This window comes from Castor canadensis, chromosome 4 (genome assembly GCF_047511655.1).
Source record: "Castor canadensis chromosome 4, mCasCan1.hap1v2, whole genome shotgun sequence".
Taxonomy (NCBI): Eukaryota; Metazoa; Chordata; class Mammalia; order Rodentia; family Castoridae; genus Castor; species Castor canadensis.
Genome location: NC_133389.1, coordinates 169,836,671 through 169,859,745, shown reverse-complemented (window position 1 = coordinate 169,859,745; position 23,075 = coordinate 169,836,671). Strand labels below are relative to the sequence as shown.

At 43.3% G+C, this 23,075-nt stretch overlaps 1 protein-coding gene and 1 long non-coding RNA gene across 3 annotated transcripts in view; one reads left to right on the top strand and one right to left on the bottom strand.

The window, feature by feature from the left end:
• LOC109678817 (uncharacterized) overlaps positions 1-19,595 on the bottom strand; it is a 40,072-nt gene extending 20,477 nt beyond the window's left edge. The window contains exon 1 of one of the 2 annotated variants that reach the window (XR_012447390.1): positions 19,525-19,595. This is a non-coding gene — a long non-coding RNA (uncharacterized lncRNA). Of the gene's footprint in view, positions 1-17,414; positions 18,471-19,524 lie in introns of those variants that run through there. The other variant, XR_012447391.1, reaches the window with a different exon arrangement.
• Rnf228 (ring finger protein 228) lies at positions 18,043-21,672 on the top strand. Its single transcript, XM_074071834.1, has 2 exons — positions 18,043-18,306; positions 18,752-21,672. The coding sequence occupies exon 2, from the start codon at positions 18,866-18,868 to the stop codon at positions 19,865-19,867; it is 1,002 nt and encodes a 333-aa protein (XP_073927935.1). The 5' UTR covers positions 18,043-18,306; positions 18,752-18,865; the 3' UTR covers positions 19,868-21,672.
• The last annotated feature ends 1,403 nt before the right edge of the window (positions 21,673-23,075 follow it).

Here is a 23,075-nt window from a genome sequence, read left to right as displayed (position 1 = left end):
GCCACTCCACCAGGCTTTTTCTGTGATGGGTTTTTTCAAGATAGGGTTTCATGAACTATTTGGGCTGGCTTTGAACTGTGACCCTCCTGATCTCTACCTCCTGAGTAGTTAGCATTACAGCCATGAGCCACTGGCACCCAGCTTATACCAGGATTTTTAAATCAACAGATTCCTTAGTTGATTCCAATTTAACAATGCAATAAAAATACATTAAAATATAATTTTAACCAAAATAATAAGAAATAAAGGAAAACAGTCTCCACTTTAAAATTTTTTATATAAGAACTATATTAATGTAGAATCAATCCCTCAATGTTACATTTGCCAATTCTGCAAATAAATAATTTAAGTGTTTAATATGATACCCTTAATTTGTTTTTAAGGAACAAAAAAAGAACCTAGAAAGAGTTATATCTTTTTCATTATTCATAAAATAATTTGCATGTTCAATGCTTTGTTTTCTTTTCAATAGGCCAATGATACTATAAGCTATTGCTACTGATCACAGGTTGGATTTTCTGGAAGCAGGTGCTGAAGCTAAGTGTGGAGTTTATTGGAAATCAATAGCCATAAAAGGAGAAAGAAGAGATCGCTTCTCGGCCTTTTGGCTAAGATCAAGTGTGGAGAAAGAAGAGGCAGAATTGAGGGGCTGGGATGTGACTGAGTGCTAGAGCACTTGCCCCGCATGTGTGAGGCTCCAGGTTGATCCCCAGTAACCACCTCCCCCCAAAAGAGTAGCAGAATTGGGCCGAGGGAAAAGATGAAATGCAATTCAGGCCTAGAGAGCCCCTGGCCCAGAAGAAAGTATCATCCACTAAAGTCACCTCCTTCCACACTGAAACGGCTGGCCCTGTACCTCCTGCCTCTAGGGTCAGGCTGCCGGAAAAAGAGCATGAGCCGTGCAGCCCAGAGCAGGAGTCATCAGCTGGAGCCAGGAGCTGATGCCTTCCCCACCCCACACCCCTCAGCTAAGCAGTGAGCCTCCCTGAAGGGAGACAGGGGTGCGCATCTCTGGGTGTGCCACATCACACCACTGATCGGTGATAGTTAGGTGCAAAGTCCACTTAATAGGAAGCGGATCTCATTATGGAGACCATGACTGACAAACAGCACGCCGTGAGCTGCTTTGCAGCTGCTTTGCAGCTACTTTTGGTCATCCTGCTTTCCATCAAGACGTTAAGGATCCAGACCCTCCATGCACTTGGAAATATCCTCTTGTCGGCTCCTGTTGGTTCTCCCTCTTTTGACTTTGGCTCGTCTCTTTGGCTTATTTTGGTGTTTTTTGTTTTTTGGGTTTTTTTTTGAGACAGGGTCCTGCTACATAGCCCGGGATGACCTTTAACTGACTATGTGGACCAGGCTGACCTTGAACTCGAAATCTTTCTACTTCCCCCTCCCGAGTGCTGGAGTTAGGCATGTGCCACCATGTCCAGCTTGTTTTGGCTCTCTGCCTAGCCTGATCTGACTGCAGACCTGCATTTGGACTGTTAGGCTTAGCTATGAGTGCCTGCTTACAGCAGCCTTGCCTAAGCAGTAAGCAGGCTGCAGATCACCAGATGAGTTCCTTAGCGCCCCCTACTGTCCCCTGTTATCAGAAGCAAGGCCTCAGACACGCATGACCCCAGAGGCTGAGCAAGTCACAGAATTCAGCAAAGATAAAGGAAGTCCAGCGCTGGTTAGAAGCAGCCCAGAGATCATGGAATCCAGACAGGCACCCATCAGCTGTTTCTGCCTATCACCCAATTATCCTTAGGGAAACTACCATCCTTCTCAAGTCACGGGGTCAGTGGGGATGGCCAAACTCCTGTGTGCCTGATGGATCACGTGACCCAGTGCTGGCCAGCCAGTCAATCTGGATAGAGTGATTGGGTCAGACATGGACACTTGGCCCAGTAGGGCAATAAAACTGTCCTTCACATCTTCTATCAGAAATTATTGAAAGGGAAACATTTCATGGGAAATGTTCAGCGTGAGTCTATTTTAAGCCTGAGTCTAGCCATGCCTGAAATGGACATTTCAGTCACAGGAGCCTATACCCTGCTTTCTATGCCTAAATTAACCTGAAACAGGTTTTTCTATTTGTGCTCAAAAAAGTTGGGCCAACACAGATCCCTCGCACGATGCTCTTACTAGGGACCAGTCTAGTCGATCTGATGGGGAACTTACTGCTTCTCCATACAGCAAGGCAAAATCTCTCTGTGGTTTATTCTGCCCTGTGGAACTTCTTGGGCACAGGCGTTCGTCCAAATACATCATCGGTTCTCAAACTTGGCAGCACTCAGAATCAACTGGGAAAGCTTAACATTGAGGATTCCAGGGCCACACCCAGGCCTACAGAATCAGAACTTCTCAGTTTATAGCCAAGGAATGTGTACTTTTTAAAAAAGCCACATAGACTAATTTAATCCACTGACAAATTTAAGAGTCACCCCACACATCTAATGCCAAGTAACTGTTTTATTAGATTTAATAAATAAGCCATGTTCATGTGTCCTGTGTGTTTCATTGCATTTTCTACATATCTGGTCCTTAAGTTCAGAGGCTAATGCACATCCTTTTGAAAGAAACAACAGCATGTCTGGTGGGAGAAAATTTGAGTTTAAACTACAAGTAGATTTACCATGAAATGAATGAAGCCTAAGTTTCGAAGTCCTTCACTTGAACTTGTAAATATTCCCGTGGTCACATGTTCTCTTAATGTTTATAGGAATGCGATATTTTAAATGCAAATACTTGAGACCACAGTCTCTTTCTACTTCAGCTTCCCCTTGGCTCAATGTCTCTCTGTGTTGGTGGCATGGGAGCAGCTATGAGCAGTTTGGGACCATGACTAAGGAAGTGGTTGGAGATACATGTAGCTTTAATTTATTGTAGGATGTTTATGTGGTTCCTAGCCTCTTCTTTAGAATTTAGCTACTGCTGGCTGTCCTGGTGCAAGAATAGTTTCTAGTAACAATCCAACCATCTTCGAGAAATGAAATTGCCAGGTTCAACACATTACCTTCACAATATGCCATATCAGGGACAAAAAAGATAAACTGGCTAGTGAACGTCATCAATTATGATTCCTCCTTGCCACAAACCCTGGGAAGGAAAGGCCTAGAAATTTTCCAGCTCATCTACAAAAGACACTGGAAAGAAGTTTCCCTAAGAATGATAACAATCCTAAAAAGGTTTATGCTGATACCAACAACAAATCGTGACAGCAGAAGGGATTATTTGATCCAACATCCTAGAGGACAGATTGATTTCTCCTGCCAGTCTCTCTACACAAAGTATGACAGAATCATTCTTGCATGAAGAGGCAGTCAAATAGTATGTAGACAAATAATTTTACTGAGGAATGTGTCTAATAGCTAATTAATAAAAATGTATTTTTCTGGAATTTGAGATCTTTCCAGTATTTGTCCACTTTAAATGTTTTGTTGGGATGGTGGTTTATTTTAAAATTCTAAACGAATCTTTCATGTTTTTTCTGACCAGGTAATTTGAATTCTTTTTCTTAAAAAGGGCGTATGGACTGTACAAGCTTCAGGCCTATGGGCTTACCCCCGGTCAGAGTGAGCACCTCACCCCACACTGAGATAATGGATGTGAAAGACTATAATGGATTTGCCCTTTACAGCTGCCTCAGTCTCCTGAAAACCAAATCTGCTTATTATTAAGTCAGCAAATGCACAGTTGATGGATTGTAATGACTCTGAAGGAATCTGTGTGGCCAAAAAGATAAATAATACATTGTTTAAAGGATTTCAAACTCATAATGTTTTAGAAGAAGTCTTCTTTAGAATACAAGAGAAATTGGCGGGGAGACTAGGCCATGGGCTGGGGAAAAAACAACTGTGATTAACTGTGCTAAACGAAGGGGATTTATCTTTTATCTATCCCTAGAAAAATAACAAATCATCTTGTGAAGTCAGTTAAGTTGATCCCCTCTCAGAGTGAGTCCCTCTGGCTTGGCTCTGTTCACCTTTAGAATTCTGTTTGCAGCTCTTCGGCAAGGACACTGCTGTAAGTGAGGTGGCACATGGCTTCCTGTAGCTGATACAAGTAGCACAGGGAAGAAATTGCCCAGTTTTGTCATTGCTAGTGCATCAGATCTCCATGCACATGGAACCTTTCTCCAGCTTTCATCTCTTAGAAGACAGACAAAGGCAGAGGTCAATGCCACCTTATTTCCTGTACCACTATGAACAATCTCAGTAAAAACAATCCAGCATCTACAGCCATTCACTTGAAATTCTCTGCTCTAGGTGCCCTAGTCATACCTCTGATTCATAAGGTTTGCTAAAAGCAATTGTTTGTGGCTGTAAAAGTTCAGTATATGCAAACACTGGACTGATTTCTCTGTAACAATACTTCTCTGAGTCTTTAAGCGCAGACTTACAGAATATAGCTTGGAATGCTTCCTAAATTGTTTAATCACAAAACCCTTTTCTGATGAATTAATAGTTCAGGGACCAAACTTTGGGAAATGCTGCTTCAGACCACAATAAAAGGTGATAATGAAAAGTGAATGCTGTCATCACATAAAAACTAAGCAAATTGTGTGATGATACGGTAATAACTTTTGTCATTATTAAGACAATGATGGTCAAAGGAATTCATTCTACTGGAACCCATTTAAACTATTTGTGAAGATCTGAGAAAACCATATAATAAGACAAATGTGGTTATGTGCATGGTTATCTGCTATGGTAGTTTTATTTTACAAGGAGATTGAGAAAAAATATACATGCTGTGTGTGTGTGTGCGCATGTGTGCATGTGTGCGTGTGTGTGCGTGTGCAGTGCTTGACTGAGGATGGACCCCAGGGCCTCACACTTGGTCGGCAAGCACTCTACTATTTGAGCCACACCCCAGTCCTTTTTGCTTTGGTTCATTTTTCAGGCAGGGTCTTGCTTTTGCCCAAAGCTGGTCTCGGATCACAATCCTCCTACCTTCAGCTCCTGAAAAACTGGGATTAGAGAAGTATGCACCACCATGGCTGGCCTGCTATCAGCTTTAATCTGCTGCTTCAGCAGATTTCACTATATTTTTAGATTCTCCACTGCATTTACTGAAGAATAGAGATTGCCAATGTAATCTCTATCAAAATCTCAATGACATTTTTTGCAGAACTAGAAAAAGTGATCCCAAATTCATATGGAACCTGAAGGGACCCCAAAGAGCCAAAACAATATTGAAAAATGACAAAATTAGAGGATTCAGGCCACATGATGTCAAAACATAGAGCCACAGTAATTAAAGAGCTACAGTGTGGTACTGGGCTGGGAGTATAGCTCTTGCCTAGCATGCATGAGGTCCTGAGTTCAATCCCCAGCACTGTCCTACCCCAAAATGTGGCATTGTCATAAAGACAGATGAATAGGCTGATGAAATAGAATATGGAGTCCAGAAATAAACTGGCATGTGTGTAATTAAATAATTTTGACAAGTTGCCAAGACCATTCCGTGGGTAAATGACAATCTCTTCATCAAATAGTGCTGAGAAAAATGGATATCCATATTCAAAAGAATGAATTTGGACTCTTATATCATTACAAAAATTAAATTAAAATGGACTAAAGACCCAAGACTTTACAATTTCTAGAAGAAAACATGAGAAAGGCTTCACAACATTAATCTTGGGGATGATTTCTGAGATACAACACCAAAAGCAAGGCAACAAAGCAAAATAGATAAATGGGACTACTCCAAACTATTCTAAGAACATTTGTGAATCAAAAGACACACTCAACATAGTGAAAGGGCAATCCACAGGAGAAAGTATTTTCAAATTACATACCCAATAAGGGGTTAATATCAAGAATATATCAAGAACTCCTATAATTCAACAAAAAAAAAATCAAATAACCCAATTTGAACATAGGCAAAGTCCAGGGATAGGTATTTCTCCAAAGATGATACATAAATAGCTAACAAGCATATTAAAAGATGCTCGACCTCACTAACTACCAGACAGACACAAATCAAAACCACAATGAGTTGTCACTTTGCACCCATTAGGATGGGGACTATTTAAAAAAGTTAACAACAAGTGTTGGCAAGGATGTGGAGAAATTGGAACCCTTCTATATTATTGATGGCATTGTAAAATGGTGGAACCACCATGAAAAACAATATGGAGTTTCAGCAAAAAAATTAAGAATAAAACTTCTGTATGATATAGGAATCGAAATCAGTATGTTGAAGAGATATGTACCCTCCCATATTTATAATTGTATTATTCATAACAGCCAAGAGGTTAATCAACCCAAAATGTTCATCAATGGATGAATGGATAAACAAAATGTGATATACACAGACAATAGGGTATTATTCAGACTTAAAGGGAAGGAAATTCTGACATATTTATAACATATGAACCTTTAGAACATTATTCTAAGTGAAATAAACCAGCCACAAGTGGACAAAACCAGTGGGATTCCACTTATGGGAGTTATTGAAAGTGGTGAAGATCACAAAACATGTAGAATGGTGATGACCAGGGGCTGGAGGAAAAGTGGGAAAGAGCAGGTGTTGCTCCATGGGTACAAAATTTCAGATTTACAAAATTTGTAAAAGTTTTGAAAACTTGTTTCATAAGAATGTGGATATACTTACATTGTTGACCTGCATATTTAAAAATGCCTTAATGGTAAATTTTACGGTACGTGTTTTTACCCAACACACACACACACAGACCAGTAGTCAAACTCATTAACATCTGGATTTCCTAGTGCTTCTCCTCCTGTTTACTTCTGATCACATGTTGGAGCCAGAATATTAAGGAGTTATAAATGGATGCAGATATGCAGAAAACAAAAGACTAAGAAGCTGACAGTAGTCTGAAATATTTTCATTTGAAATTCTCTTTCCTTAAAAATTTTGGAGTTGGTGATCACACACATGAAGAACTTGCTTGACCATACAGTCTGTGAAGTATTTCATGACTTAGGTCTTTGGAAAGTATCAGAGAGACTAGGGACTCAGAAGCTAGGCCCTCTCCTTACCTCCTATATCCCATGAGATCCTAAGACGCTTTTCGTTTCATAGAAGACATGGTTAAATATTGTGTGTATAGCCTTACGTCATCTTTGGCTTTTATGCTTCCTCCAGGTTGAGAATATCCCTGGTTGCTCTCATGTTGAAAACTGGATTATCTTCAATATTTCACAGCACCTGGGCAGCCTTTAGAGTTTTGGGAGTCATTGCCTTGATAGAACTTTCAGAACAAATGATGATGGTAAGAAATGCAATACAATTGCAGCTTTCTTTACTCTTTGTGCCATCCAAGAAGCTGCTTTTCTTTTTACTTAAAAAAAAGTCTATATCTTACTTTTGTCTCTCAATTCCATAGCTCAAAGAAAAAGCACTTTTGTAATTTTAACATACCTTTTCTACATTTTCCTTCAAGGAAAGAATGACAGACTTAGAAGAGGGAAAATAGTTTTTGGCAACAATGCAGATTTGATTCAAGCAATCCTAGGATGTAGAAGATATTTTGGAGAAAAATACATTGCGTGCATATCCAGCCAATGCTTCCTTTGCCACAAAAGCATGCTACACGATGACATGAGGGGAAGAAACTGTTTTAGAATTGAGCCTGGAGCTCATTGGCCTTAAAGCATGAAATGTTGAATGACTCCTAGACATTGTGGAGAGACCGTCTTAGCTCACAGATTTTCTCTGGGGAGGACATGGCCACACCCTACAGACCTGCTGCCCTCTAAGACTTTGGGAGGCTCTGGGGAGCAAAAAGCTTCACAGCCCATGCAAAGAAGAGAAGCAGGTATTTAAATCCCCTGCAGAGCAAGCTCCTGTTTTTCCATTCTGCTCACAGAGCATCAGTAAGTGCCTATATTTCTTCTTTTTGGTACCTTGATACTCTCATTTCAGGATTTAGAGCAATGATGTCACTATGTCTGGAGTGATAAGGGCAGGGCTCTGACTCTGAGGCTATGCAGTGCCTGGACAGAAAGGAAAGAAGGAGGACAGGATCCAAGGTCTGGAACTGGACAGTGAGCTCTGAAAGCCTTGAATTTCTTCCCTGTTTCCATGGGGACACCTGGGCTCCTGCTCCCTTTAGTGCCTCGTTGATTTCTTAAAGGAGACAGAAAAGAAAAGAGCAAGGTAAAGTAAAGCTGGATTGGAAACCATTCTCTCCAATCCTTTTACGTGAAAGTGCTTAGTCAGGCTTTCAAAAATGTAAGTACTATTAGTGCTATTTTTATAAAAATGGTGCCAATTTTGAGTTCATCCATAAGATGACTAATACACACATTTTCAAAAGAGCAGGATAACAAACACCCATATTGCTATCACCCAGCTTCAACCATATCATACACTATCTCAATCTGATTTCTTCTGCATCCCTACTTCTTAAAAAGCATTCATCTATCTATTTTTGCTGGAGTATTTGGAAGCAAATTCAAGATATCACACCCTTTTTATTGTAATGTTTTAGTAGCACTTAGAGACAAGAAGAACTTTTTTCCCTTTAACCACAATGCTATTATTAAAAACAAAACAAACCAGGTATGGTAGTACATGCCTGTAATCCCAGCTACTTGGACTGCTAAATAAATAAATAAATAAATAAATAAATAAATAAATAAAATGCATTCCTTTATATCACCCAATAAGTTTTGGGGCTCCACCTTACCTATCTGGGTTCACTGGCCCAAGGAAGGGAGCCAGGATGCATTACTCTGATACCTTCCTTCCCCCACTTTCTTCTTCTTACAGTTTTCTCTCTCTCTCTCCAGCTTTATCTGACTGCCTCATGATATTGGAGCCTCATGGGTTGTTCTCTTTTCCATGGTGGTTTTCACCATCTCTCTTCCTAATTACAAGGCAGAGCAACTTAGGGGAACATGAGGTATGAACACACACGTGTGTGCATGCACTTTGCACACGTGTGTGTGTCTGTGCAGACTGGGAAATGTATTCATTTGGGTTTAATATGTTTGTGTTTTTCCTCATTATCTAACTCATTTGTTCCTAGGGCTATTTCCATGGAGCCAATGTGAATGAACCACAGTTCAAACAAATATCAGCAAATGAAATACTTTCTCTACCTAGATTTATGAACTCCCCATTTCACTTAAGTGACAGCAAAACTACAAACTTATCTTGCCAACAGCTTAGTCACTTCTCTTCTGCTCAAGAGTCACTTTTGGGGAGGTTAACTGCTCAGTTAGCTCAAGGTGTGGCATTCTCCCTCTCTGGATGGCCTCTGGGCTCCTGGAAGGCAGGGATGGGAGGAGGGGAGGAAAGAGTGGGTCCTTGTGGCCTCTCTCAAGTGACCCCCGTCTCACCTTTGGACCTGCTCTCCTTAATGCTGCTCTGTATAGCTTCATGGCCCTTGGAACACCTGCTTCCTCCCTCCTCAGCCATGACCCTTTCTAGAAGCTCTCAGATACTTCTACTCCCCACTCAGGACTCAGGAAGGGTAGAATGCCCTGCTGGAGTGCTTTGGAGAATCAAGGGACTGGATACTTGATGGTGAATGAGCTGTGGCCCATCCTTCTGTCTGGACGGGCCCTGCCACCATCATCATGTCACCCTCCTGGGCCTTTTGAAATGTAGCTTCTCTATGGGCTTCTACTCTCCCCCCAGAGCACGCGCTGGAAGTGAGACACCAGCCTTCATGCCCTAGAGTCACCTACAAAATGTCTATGAGTTACTATTACTGCTGCCCCTGCCCCAGGTTTTACTTCAACCAGGATTCAACAAGAAGAGCTTTTTCAGACGTGACTGGACATTCTTTTTCTGATCTCCTCCATTTTCAGAGATTTTTTTCCCCCAGACCCTAACTTGGGTCTTCCTGAACTTGACCCTGAGACAGAAGTGATCCCAAGGACCGGGAGGGGAGCGAGAACACAAAGCATGGAAAGTATTAATGAGTGCCCTGGTGAGAGAGCCAACTGTGTGTGTCTGGGACTTAATTTTGCTGGGGAAGCTCTGAAGGGAAAACACACATCTCAGAGTTAAGTCGCCTGGACCGGGGAGGGAAGTGGGGTATTTATACACCAATTTCCATCTGCCACAGGTGGAGGATTGCTCCTGGAGGTGCTAATCCTCAATGCTCCAAGTGGACAAGGAGACTTTGATTTCAGGAGAAAGTCTTCAAGGAAAGAAATGCAGTGCTGGCAGATGAAAGTCAGCGAGGTGCATTGAAAGTGAGAAGGTCAAGGGAATGTGGGCGGGGCTCTGCCATTGCTCACTATATCCAGGTCTCAGAACAGCTTCTTTTCTCTTCTTCCTGGTGCAAAATATCTGCTTTTATGTTATTATCCATTCCTGACAAAGTTTGCTCCTGGGCCATAAATGGACATGGGAATATTGAACACTTTGGTCTCTTTGCAGCTAAGAGGGACCTAGGCAGTTCAACCAAGGGTTGGTCACTTCATCTGTGAGCAGCCTTGGTGGGCTGCAGAGCTTCTGTGGCTGACAGAATAATGGTCTCTGAAGATGTTCACATCCTGATCCCAGGAACCTATGACGAGCTTACATTGTCCCCTTGCCAAAGGGACTTCACTGATGGGATCAAGGTGTAATATCAAGATGGGGAGAGCATCCTGGAGTATTCACATGGACCCAGCGTAATCACAAGGGTCCTTACAAGATAGAGACGGGAAAGTCAGAGTGAGATGCCAGGATCGGGTGATGTGAACCAAGAGCCAAGGAGTGCTATAGTCTCTACAAGTTGGAAGAGGCAAAGGATGGGTTCTCCTTAATATCCTCCAGAAGGAACATGGCATTGGGCTTTAGCTGAAATTACCATGAGATAGTTTGAGAGATTTGGGCCTCTGTGTCCTGTAGTTGCACCGTCTCAGGAAATGGGAGTAGAATAACAAAGGAATTGCCAAAAACTGCTGTGAAGACCTGCTAAGTCAGAGCACAGAAAAGCTGCTTCGCCTCTAGAAAACACTTTTAAACACAAGAGTCTATGATGGTCTTACCCATCTTCCATCATGCTTAGACTTGGTTCTGTTTGGCTTTCACATGAAGATACTTGATGGAAGCTGGGCATAATGGCACGTGGCTCTAATCCCAGCTACTCATGAGGTGGAGATCAGGAGGGTAGCAGTTTGAAGCTATCCCAGGCAAAAAAGTTAGCAAAACCCTATCTCAATAAACAAGTGGTTGTGGTGGGGGCACACCTATAACCCCAGTAATGGAAGAGGAGGAGGTGGGAGGATCACAGTCCAAGTCTGATCATGGGTAAAAAACGTGAGATCCTATCAGAAAAATGACTAAAGCAAAAAAAGGCTGAGGCATGGCTCAAGTGGTAGAGCACCTGCCTAGCAAGTGCAAAGCCCTGAGTTTTCAAATCCTAGTATGACAAACAAAACAAACAAACAAGCAATAAAGACACTTGGTGGCTCTTGCTGAATACCACCTGACAAAATTCAGCCACAGAACCAATCAATCTGCTGGACGGCAAAAGTGCAGAGCACTAACAAAATAGAGACGATCACAGTCACTGGAGCTGTTCTTTTTGGTGGCGCCTCTAATAGTTATGTTCATTTTCTAGATCATACTGTGCTGCTGAGAGCAACTCTGTGTCACTCAGTCCCTCTCTTGCTGTGTGACCTGTGCATTGCACTGGGTTGTGGGCAGAACTCAAGTCACCATGGAAGTCTCAAAAGATGCCACTGACCTTTGAGAATGTTGCTGTGAAATTTACCCTGAAAGAGTAGGGCCTTTTGGATTCATCCCCCAAAAAACTCTACAGAGAAGTGATGCTGGAAACCTTCAGGGACCTGTCCTATATAGAAAGAAAAAAGGGAGAAGAAAATGTTAAGAGGATTGTAGAAATCCCAGAAGAAATGGGAGAAATGATGTGTTAGGCTGTGTAAACATAAACAAGGTATTTAATGTGTAGAATACCTTCAACAGAGTCTAGAACATAGTGTAAACAAGGAAAATCTTCCAGTAATTATTTTAAAAAGTAATTTGTAATCCCTAGGGAGCAGGGCAAGCAAGTTCTATCTTATCCAAACTACAGTGTGAACAGAGAAACACAAAGCAGTGACAAAGTATTGGAACAGAATAACTCCAGTGAAACCAGAAGGCATGAAGGAACAGCAGGTGCTTATTAAATAAATGACAAAACTGACCAAATTATTCTTTCTCTCCTGATAGATCACTAAAAGAAAATTAAGACAGGCAATAGAAAAAAAAATGGTTTCAATATTTACGATGGAATTCTTACAGAGAAAAATATTTCTTTATAAACATGAATGTGAACAGAATAAAAGCACTTTGTTGGGTGACAAATGTCAAAGGATAGTTAATATGAAGTTATCTTACACAGCCAATTACACTTAGCAAATTACGTTTTTGGAAGACAATGACCCACACAAATCAATTTTCAAGAATGAATCCAAGGATGGGGAAAGTGGTATGGTGAAAGTATTATTACCACCTGATTTATTGTAGCAAAATATTTTACCTGAATATCCACTGATGGCAGAATGCCTAAGCAAATGCTTGTGGAGTAACTTAATAAAATGCTAATGAGCTATTACAATAATTTTTTGATGGTACTGGGGTTTGAACTCAGGGCCTCATGCTTGCTAGGCAGGCACTCTACCACTTGAGCCACACCCCCAGACCTTTTAAAATACTTTATGTGTTTAAAAAATTTACTACCTGAGTATCTACTATGTGCTTTTTGCTTTTTGAGGCATTGGGGAAATGGCAGGGAAGAAAACAAAGGAACTCAAGCCTATGTGAAGGAGTAGACAGAAAACAAATTAATTAAATACAGGACATGAGGATGCAAGGCTGGCTTCACAAACGTGTGACAGGCTTGTGCCCAAAAGGGCCAGGCACTGGCTTTAATGCTCTGCTGACAACCTCCTTAAAATTCTTAATTTTTTAACAAAGGCCCCATGTTTTAATTTGCACCAGACACAGCCAATTGTGCAATTATGAAATAAAACTCAATAGGGTAAGTGACAGGAAGTGGGAGTGGTGGAGTTTGATATTGGATGGTCAGGGGAAGGCCCACTGATGTGGTGGTCAGGCAAGGCTGTGGAGGAGGCCCTAGTTATAAAAACTATTGACATTCTGATTACTACTGAGTAAAAAATACATACGCCAGAGGTTTGAAGATTCAGGTCAAAAATCTTGGAGGTATCCTTGGGAATTGCTCTCTCCTCCACTGGCTATATCAGTGAGCCCTGCTGGCTTCATCCTCAGCTCATTTACAGAATCCCAGCAGCTTCGCCTTTTCTCTGCACTCACCTGGTGCAAGATACAGTCCTCACTGATTTGTCACTCCATCTGCCTATCCAGATTACCTGTGTCTAAACTTCCCCTCACCCTACTTCACACAGCAGCTACAGTGATTCTTCTAAAATTAAATCAGATTCTGCACTTTTCTGCTCAAAGCCCTTCACTGGCTTCCATCCCACTCTAATTTAAGATTAAAAAATCATTAAAGTAATCTCTAAGTCCTTATGTGATTGTCTCTGCCCCAGTGCCCTCTGCGACCTCTCCTATCACCTATCCTGGTGGACTCTGTTCCTGCCATTGGCCTCTTGTGCGCTGTTTCCAGAGCAAAGTAAAAACAGTCCTGCCACGGGATATTTGCAAACACTGTTCACCTTGCTTAGGACACTCTTCCTTCAGGGTCACATGGACTTATCCTTCATTTTTTTAAGGTCTTTGCTCACTTTATTAGATGGGCTTTCCTGGCCACTTTAGAACAGCAAACCACCTCCTCCAGACACCAACACTCCCCATCCTATCTTGCTATATTTTTCTCCTTAGCACTGTCCACTTCTGGCCATATTACATATTCATCCATTTGTTTATTGCCTATCTCGCTCATAGACACTAAAATATACATTCTGTTAGATCAAGCATTTTACTGTTTTGTTTACTGTCTGGTTTGTGTCCTCAAACCCAACACACGGTCTGAAACATGTAGACAATACAATTGGTAATTTTATAAATCAAACTAGCTAGAGTGAAGCAAGATGTGTGCACTGTTACTAAACGGTATAAAAACATGCTTCTGAGAAAAAACTCAATGATGGCAAGAGCTGTGCAGGAGTCTTGGGATACGGGGGATTTAACTTTTCTTTTCTGAGGGCTGGGGATGTAACTCAGTGGTAAAAAGCTCTTGAGAGCCCTTGCCTGGCTGCACAAGGCCCTGGGACAAATGTCTAGCATTATAAAAAGTAATCTCTTCTGAATTGTCTTTAAGGTAATTGCATTATATCTATACATTTTTTAAAATTACTATTATTTGGATATTATAATAAGTAGTATGATACCGTAGTACAATAAAAGTTGCCTTGGAAAGGTTTTAAAATCTGCTTAATGGATTTACTTTAAGGCACAATGCAAATGTGTAATGGAGCAGGTATGCCTTAAAGGAAAACGCTTAAGGAATTTTAGTGGCCTTGTGACTACAAATTCCCATATATTGTCCACATTTTTAAAAAGTAAATTTTTCTTTAAAACCTCATATTTTATCCTTACTGTGTACCCACGTGTTAAAGGCTGGGGCCTGTGGTTCTATTGGAAAGTGGTGGAACCTTTAAGGGGTGGGGCCTAGTAGAAGGAGGTTAAGCCTTGGGGGCCTGTCCTTGAAGATCAATATTAGGACTCTGGCCCACCTGCTTCCTCTTTTTTGCTTCTGGTTACCATGGAGTGAATAGTTAGCTGCGAGGTACTGCCCAACACAGGCCCAAAAGCAACTTCACCAACCAGCCACGGACTGAAACCTCCAAAACTATGAGCCAGAATAAACCTCTCCCCTTTATAAATTGGTGTTTCAGGTATTTTGTTATAGTAATGCAAAGTTGACTATCATAACTCCACAAACATATATAATAAAAAAAAACCTTTTATTTTAGAATATTGTCAATTTACAGAAAACTTGCCAAGATCCCCACTGTTCTTAAATATGCCACACTCAGTCTCCTGTATTATTTGGATCTTATATTAATATACTTCCTGTATGATATTCACTAAAATTCATGCTTTTTGAGATTTCCTTAGTTTGCCCCCAGTGCCCTTTTTCTGTTCCAGGATTCCCTGCGGAACATCACAGCACAGTTAGCTGTCCTGTCTCTTTGGTCCTTCCCTTGGCTTCTCTATTAAATTCTTGGTTTCTGGAGGCCAGGTGTCCTCACCAGCCCCAATGTCTTCTGAAATAAGAACTCAATAAATATTGAATTGAATCGATCCAGTTTCTATTTTAAATGTCAACTGTTTGATCAAATGATTTAACGCTTGCTTCTGAGTGGCATTATCTACCCCTCCAATATTTATTTCTCTTTGTCCTGATGTTTTATTCAGGGCTTTATTTATTACAACTGGCAGATCCATGATGTATGGTTAAATTCATAGGCCAGGACGGGTCTTTGTGACTGACATGCTATCTGTGTCTCTTTGAAATAGAAGAAAAATTGGGTGAGAACCACTGTTACTATTGGCTGCTCCACCTTGGGCTAGTTATATAAACTCACTGGCCTCTCTCACAGGGTATTTGTCAGGATGCCTAAGGTTAGGAATCAGACATAACATAAATAATAATGAGCATTCATAGGGGTTAGGGGATTATTTGGATGTAATGTACATGACACAGTCAATCCTTACAATAGATTTATATAGTAACTACTCATTCCCATTTTGCAATTTGGGAAACTGAGGCACAGAGCTGCTAGACAGCATATCTAATACTACAGAAAGGGTGAGAACTAGACTCAGGATGGTTAATTCACGTTACGTGAATATTTGTTCCCCACTAAGTCCTTTGTGAGACAGAAGCTCCCAAAAGTAAAACATTCTTCAGATGGCCAATGCGGGGAATGCAGACAAAACATTACCCAAAACTGTGGCTGTATCTTATTCCTTCAGGTCCTCAAAATTAACCAAATAGTATACTTAATATGTTTAAGGCATGAGCAAGAGAGGAATGAGGAGAGGGGGAATAAAGGAGCATGCTGGAGGGTGTGAATTCAACTATGATATAGTATAAGAACTTTGGTAAACATCACAATGTATCCCCAGTACAACAACAATAATAATAATAATAATAATAATAATAATAATAATAAAGGAAATGCATTCTTGCAAAGCCAATTCAAATACTCACATGAATACCAAGTTCCTTGTTCCTGCATAAGATCTATTTCAACACATTTTTCTTGCTGAGGAAACCCTAATTCCCACACTAATGACCGAGCTTCAGTACTTACTCCTAAAGGGGACACAGTGGGCACTAGGCCATACTGTGTATTAGGACACATGCTTTTGGTCTACATTACACTCTTTAGAAATGTCCTGGCCCCTCATTGCATCAATGGAATCCCCACAAGAAACCTATGTGAATCCAAAAAATGAGAGACAAGTCCCAGGATAAAAATAATTGGAGATGCCCTTCAAAAAACTATCCAAGCACAGAAAGTAAGTTTTAGCACGGTTACCCAAATTCTAAGAATTGTTTATGAAACCATCAATAGACTCCATTATAGACAAAAGCCACACTTGGCCACTCCAAGGACAATGTGGTAGGACCTAAGTTACCATGAGCTGTAGAAGACATGCCCGTCACTGACAAATGATGACTTGGGGACTGCTGTTTGCTTGTACTAGATAGGACTTGGAAGATGTTGCTGGTTTTGCTTTCACTTCAACCAAATCTGACCAGGGATGGTGCTAAACATTTAACATGCACAGAACAGCACCTCAAAATGTCGACAGTGCTGAGGGTGAGAAACCCTGGTGCGTGGTGAGAATACGTAGTGGAACAAACCTGCAAAAGCTTAAATGTTTTCCCCAAATGTATGCTGTGGCCAAACACATAGGCCTGTGGAACTCTTGTTAAGTTGCCTTTTGGTTTCCTTTTGGCACAGAGGTTGCACACATCTTGGGAAGTGGGTGGGTGGGAAGAACAACACAAATCCACACCTGCCTCCCTCGGTCTGTGCCTCTCTCCCCCTGTGATGCTCTGTTTGACACTTTCCCTGCATCAGTAAGCCTAAGTCAAGGCTTACAACAGAAGAACCCAGTTTAAAAGTGCATAAGACACACATTCCCAGGCTCTTCACAAAGAGGAGGACAGAAAGCCTAAGCCTAAGTCAAGGCTTACAACAGAAGAACCCAGTTTAAAAGTGCATAAGACACACATTCCCAGGCTCTTCACAAAGAGGAGGACAGAAAGCCTTTTCTTCCAGTCAGCTTTGGGTCACTCAGCAACAGTCCAAGGCCATCAACCCACCCTCTCTCTGTTCACATCCCCCATTACAAAATGAAATACTTTCAACAAAACTAAAGGAGTATTTCATCAAATCATAATTTAAAAATTTGAAATCGGGAAATGGGAAATTGATGGTTTTTAGAAGCTCCCCTTAAGGTGCCTTAAATGTATGTGATTCTTTACAGAGTAAAAGTAAACTTACTTTCAAACAGCCCAGAAACTACTAGTTATGACTCTTCTACCACTTGTCTGTACATCAGTAGTTTAGTAGTTCCTTCTGTCCTGTCCTTTGGTTTGCCACCCTCCAATCCATCCTTTTCACAAGCATCCCTTAAGGTGTCTGAACAGAAAGTGAGAACTTCCCCAGTCCTGGGAATCCAGAATCTCACAATGCCACGCTCGGGTCTTCCCTGTTGTGTGGATGGGGGTGGTTCTTCTTTACAGGGTAAGGCCTCACCTGGAGAACAGGGGAATGGACTTTCTGTTAGGAATATCTGAACATCACACCTCGGAAGGTCTCCAAGTCCACCACTCCTTATCTTGCCCTACTTCTTGCTTTCCTGCTCACCTGGGTTTCTATTCGTTTTGGCTCTCTACCTTTGGGTGCTAAACGTTGAAGTAGGTAGGGGGAGGAAGCAAGTGAAGGATGGAAGTGAGGCTAGGTTTAGACTGAACCTCTGAAAGTCTGTGAACTTCTTTGACAACAGCACTCCCTCTTTGCCTCTGTAAGTGACCAGGCACTAACGAAATAGTTCCATCTGTTGTGGTCAGTGCCAGGAAATAGCAAGACCCTCCTTAAATCTCAGGGAGCAGTACTTCAGAGGGGGAAAAAAAGGCACCATTCAGCTTCAAATTTTCCTTCAAGTGGTGAAAGGAAAATGCCAGTAACTCCTCTTCCACTAGGACAAGTGCGCTGCAGGGCCGCCCAGGGCTCTGCTAATAAAAGCGCAAAGCATAAATGGCTTGGTGATTATTGGCTTTCGCCCTTGGAGGAGAAATGAGATCACGATTTTCACTAAGGGAAGGAACTACCGCTGCCAGGCTGCTGAGGTCGCCGCTTCCTCTCCCTGCGTGGGTCCCTCATTACATCACCGGTGAGCTCTTGTTGGTGAGGGGGAGAGAAGGCTTCTCCAGGGACCCAGCCCCAGACAGGGGAGGCGGAGGGGGGATGGGGGTGGAGAAAATGTTAAGGAAGAGAGAAAAGGAAAAAACAGGTCCCAGTTTCCCACCATCGGGTGTGGGGGAGCGGGGGTGAGGTGCTCAGACAAAACACAACAGCCTTAAACTGCTGCGACCCCAAAGGCGTTCCTATCCTGCCTCCCAGCTGCCTTCAACTCCCAATCCCAAGTCCAACAAAAACCGGTACCCAAGTCTGGGAGGAGAGCTGCCTTGAGGGGGCCTAGTGGGATGACCGAGAGGCTCCGGGGGACTGGGAGAGATCGAGTCACCCGTGCCAGGGGTGTGGTGGGGTGGGGTGGAAGGAAGGGAGGGTTGCCACTGCGCCCCCGCCCGCCCAGCCAGCGGTGCCTCCCTCTCCAGGCGACAGCAGTCGGAGGGGGGAAGGCAGAAGCGCCGCCTCCCGCCCGGAGCCCAGGCTGCAAGCAGGGGGAGGAAAGCGCCTCACCTTGCCCCGGATGAGGGGCGGATCATGCCATGGCAGCGCCGGCGAACGACAGCGGCGGCAGCGAACAGAGCCCGAGCAGCAGCCCCGGGAGCCGGGCGGGTGCCGGGGGCGCCGCAGCAGGAGCTCGAGACGGCGGGGACGCTGGAGCCCGGGACGCAGCGACGACGGCCCTTGGCCTCCCTCCGCTGGAGGACTATGAGTGCAAAATCTGCTACAATTACTTCGACGCGGATCGGCGCGCCCCCAAGCTGCTGGCATGCCTGCACACCTTCTGCCAGGAGTGCCTGAGCCAGCTGCAGCTCCGCGCCGCCGCCGCCGTTACCGGCGCCGCGCCTGAGCGCGCGCCGCGCCCGCCGCCCTGGCACAGCCCGCCTGGCGCCATCGCGTGCCCGGTGTGCCGCCACCGTACGCCGCTGCCGGACAGCCGCGTGCACGGCCTGCCCAACAACACCAAGCTCGCCGAGGCTTTCCCGCTGGCGGTGCGCGCGGCGCACGATCCGCTACCGCAGGACCGCCTTCCGCCGCTGCCCGCGCGCCGCGCAGCGCCCGCACCCAACCCACCGCCAGCCCCGGCCTCGCAGCCTCAGCCACCCACCGAAGACGCAGCCCCTGGGTCTCGCGTCCGCCCTGGCCTGCGAGCCCCGGGCGCCTACGAGAGCTGCCAGAACTGCAAGCGCGCGGCGCTCACCGCTGGCTGCGTGTGCGTGGTCTTCTCCTTCCTCTCCATGGTGGTGCTGCTCTTCACCGGCCTCATCTTCGTCAACCACTACGGTGGTGGCGGCGGTGGGGCACCCCCAGGAGGCGGGGCCCCCTCTGGCGCTGCCCCTGCCTCTGGATCGCCCTCGCCCTCTCCCGTGGGGCCCATCTGCTTGTCGGTGGCCAGCATCCTGGCGCTCTTCTCAGTCGTGGTCACTTGGGTCATATGCTGGCTCAAGTATCGGCCTGAGGGTGCGGCCGCGGGAAGCGGTGGCGGCGGCCCGAGGGTGCGGGCGGCAGCGGCACCCGGAGGCGCGCGGAGGAGCGACACGTAGCGGAGCAGCTCACTGGGCTCTCCGCCCGCACTGCTAGCACTGCGCGACCCAAGAGGACGGGGCCTCTAGCTCAGTGCTCGCGAGCTTCTCCTCCTTCTCCCTGGGACCCTTCGGATGCACACCCTCCTCCCGCCCGGCCACAGCAGAGCCTCGGTTTCCACCCCTATGGCTCTTCGGGCCCCAGCTCCTTGGCGCTGGGCCAGAGTGGCAAAGAGAGGAGGCGGGGATGCTGATGGGGTGTCCCTTTTCCAGGGCTGTGCAAGGTCGTTTTCCATTTCATACCTCTCCCCATTCTGGCCAGCGTGGTGGCCGTCCCTTCCCAGAGTCTGAGGATTTGCAGAGAGGAGGAAAGAATAGTGGAATCCCTGCCAACTATCCTGAAAGCTTGTTTTCTAGTGGCTGAGATTTGAGAGTTTCTTTGAGGGAGCGGGCGTGCGCGCATAATATCCGCAGTTATTGCGATTGCGAATGGACTTGAATTGCCTAAAGGAAGAATGGATGAGATGTAAACGTGAATGGTTTACCTTCCTCCCGACGGTCCTGGAAAAGCAGAGATCCTGAGCTCTGAGAGTGACGACCACTCCCTGCGGGAACAGCGCGGGCTAGCGTGTGGCTGCTGCGCGTACCAAATGCCCGCAGGTGTGAGCGCTTGAGCAGGTGCACAGCGCGCTTGCGCTTTCTGGGCCGCCAGCGGAGGTGCAGCGGTGCGCGCGCTTCAGGCAGTGTGATCTGCTGCCCACCGCCTGGCGGCTGGAGCAGAGCCCAGATGTCCCATCTCTTGGTAGCTTGCGGTTATTTTATTCACGGTGTTACTGCCAGGAAGTTATTTCATCTTCTGTAACTGGACTCAGATTGCTTGAAGAGCCTGATCTCCCTTCTCTCAAAACTGACTTACTGTTGCCCCCACCTGGAAGATGCTGAAAGCAATTCACGCAGAATATAAACTATAGGCTTCTCCTCTGACTTTTTAAATTTCGTTTTAAAAATAATTTATTTTTGAATATATATATGGAAACTTTGCACATTAAGATTTCCAGAAAAGTTGTTTTAAGCGGAGGCATTTCTCTTATACCTCCGATCCAAATACATTTCAAAATTAAGAATAGAAAATAAAAATGTGTTAGTAATTGATCCAAGATTTTATACTGTGAAACAACTAATGACTTTCAATTATATGTTGAAATATACATATATATATGTAATACCCAAAAATGAAACTAACTGATAAGTATACAAATGATAGTATACATTTATCATTAAAATATTATTTTGATTTAGCTGTTTGCTCAATCATTGGAATCACTGCAGTGTTCACATCTGGTCACATGAGATGAAACAGAATACATATTTATCCGATTTTGTAACTAAGGGGTGAATTATGAGTGTATATGGCAAGTGGGTTAGGTGCCTTTTTAAAGAAAAAAATTCCAAATGTATTTTATATGAAAACATTCCTTATTCCTATTCCATCTTTTGGAATTTGGAAAAAAGACAAAGTTTTCATGCTGAGAAATCACAGAAGTGGCTGCCGGTATGCTATTATTCTTTGTGTATTTATGCAAGCTGTCTGCATGATATCCTGACACTGTTCTATTAGCTGCACTTGAATGGAGCATTTGTATCTATCATATGAGTGAAGTAATTTATTGGCCATTGATAAGTGGTGTGGCAGCAATTTAGGAACTACAATATGGTGTGTTATCTGTCTTCATTGTCTTAATAATAAAACAAGAAATGTTTATAGAAAAAATATTTTTATGACATTTATTTCCTAGTGAAATTGCTCCAACTTATTTGCATGGCTTCTCTCTTCCTTGATAACGTGTTCCCATCCAAATCCCAATTTCATGTTTTGAATGGAGGCTAGAGTTGTGGGAACGTATGTTGCTTAGATATTCATTTTATAGCATTATTTTTAGGATTTAACAGGAGTTCCTGAAGGCTCAGTGAGTTCTCGGAGGAGAAGCAGCTATACCCATAACATCCACTAAAACTAAATTCTGTTGTGACACTTTGTCCTTGGTTTCTATGAAATGCTTTCCACTGTCTAATATAAGGAATCATATTTCAGAGATTAGTTTTAATTAATTTATATTCCCCAACATCTTGTGTTACTTCTATATTCATTTTTATCTTTTATTCACTGTTTGTTTATTTCCAGTAAAGATTCTGTTTACAATCACTTTAGCTGCAGAAATACACCTGCATATGTGTGGGTTTGTGTTATGTATATGGGTGTATATATATATATATATATATATATATATATATTGCATATTATTTATGCATACTAGTAACAGAACTTGGCTTTGTGGAGGTAACCATGTGTACATGTGTATACAAACATGTGTTTGTTATTTCATTCCCTTACACTGGCAACTTAGAGGTCTGTCTAAAGTTACTTGGGAACCAGCTTGCCTCTTATGGTTTATTTATATTCCACAGAAGTACACCAGTGATGTAACCTAACTTATTCCTCATAAATGAGAAATACATCTTTGAATTGCCTCAGTCACAATGAAAGCCACATTTTGCTTCTTTTATGGATTGCACATGTAAATTTCTTGTGATGAGAAATTTGAGTTAGAATGCTTTAAAAATTATAGAGACAGTCAGGAGCTTAGTACTTAAACATGATATTTTTTTTCTTGGCTAACCTTGCCTTATTTCTAATTTCTAACTTGCTAACTTTTTAACCAGAAATTGAGTGGCAAAATGGACTGATGAAAACCTTTATGGGGTTTCCCATGGTATTTTGGCATTCAGGTGTGCATCTCCTATCCACCATTTTGCAGACTTAATTTAGTAATTCCTATTTCATGTGGAGGGGTCTGACATAACAGCACTTTACACAAAGTGGGAATTTGGAAAATAATTTCTGAAATACTGGTTGAGTTGTGTAGAGGGCGCTAGTGAGAATGGAGGGGCAATTCTTCTTTTCCATGACAATTCTAATGTTCTTGGAAGAGTTTGACTCAATCCTGGACACATTTTCCAGCTCATGGGTGTGGCTTACCTCAAAAGTCATTCCTAGTCTGTCCTAGAAATGACCTTCTGACATCTGTCAGAAACCAGGGGTTCCCATGGCTCCAGTTCAGTCTGATTCTGAAACTATAGCTTAGACTTATCATGCCTCCATAGAACAGGAATTTCAAGTGAAACTCATCGTGCAAGCAGTGGATTAAATGCCCAGCCTCGGGATGCAAAT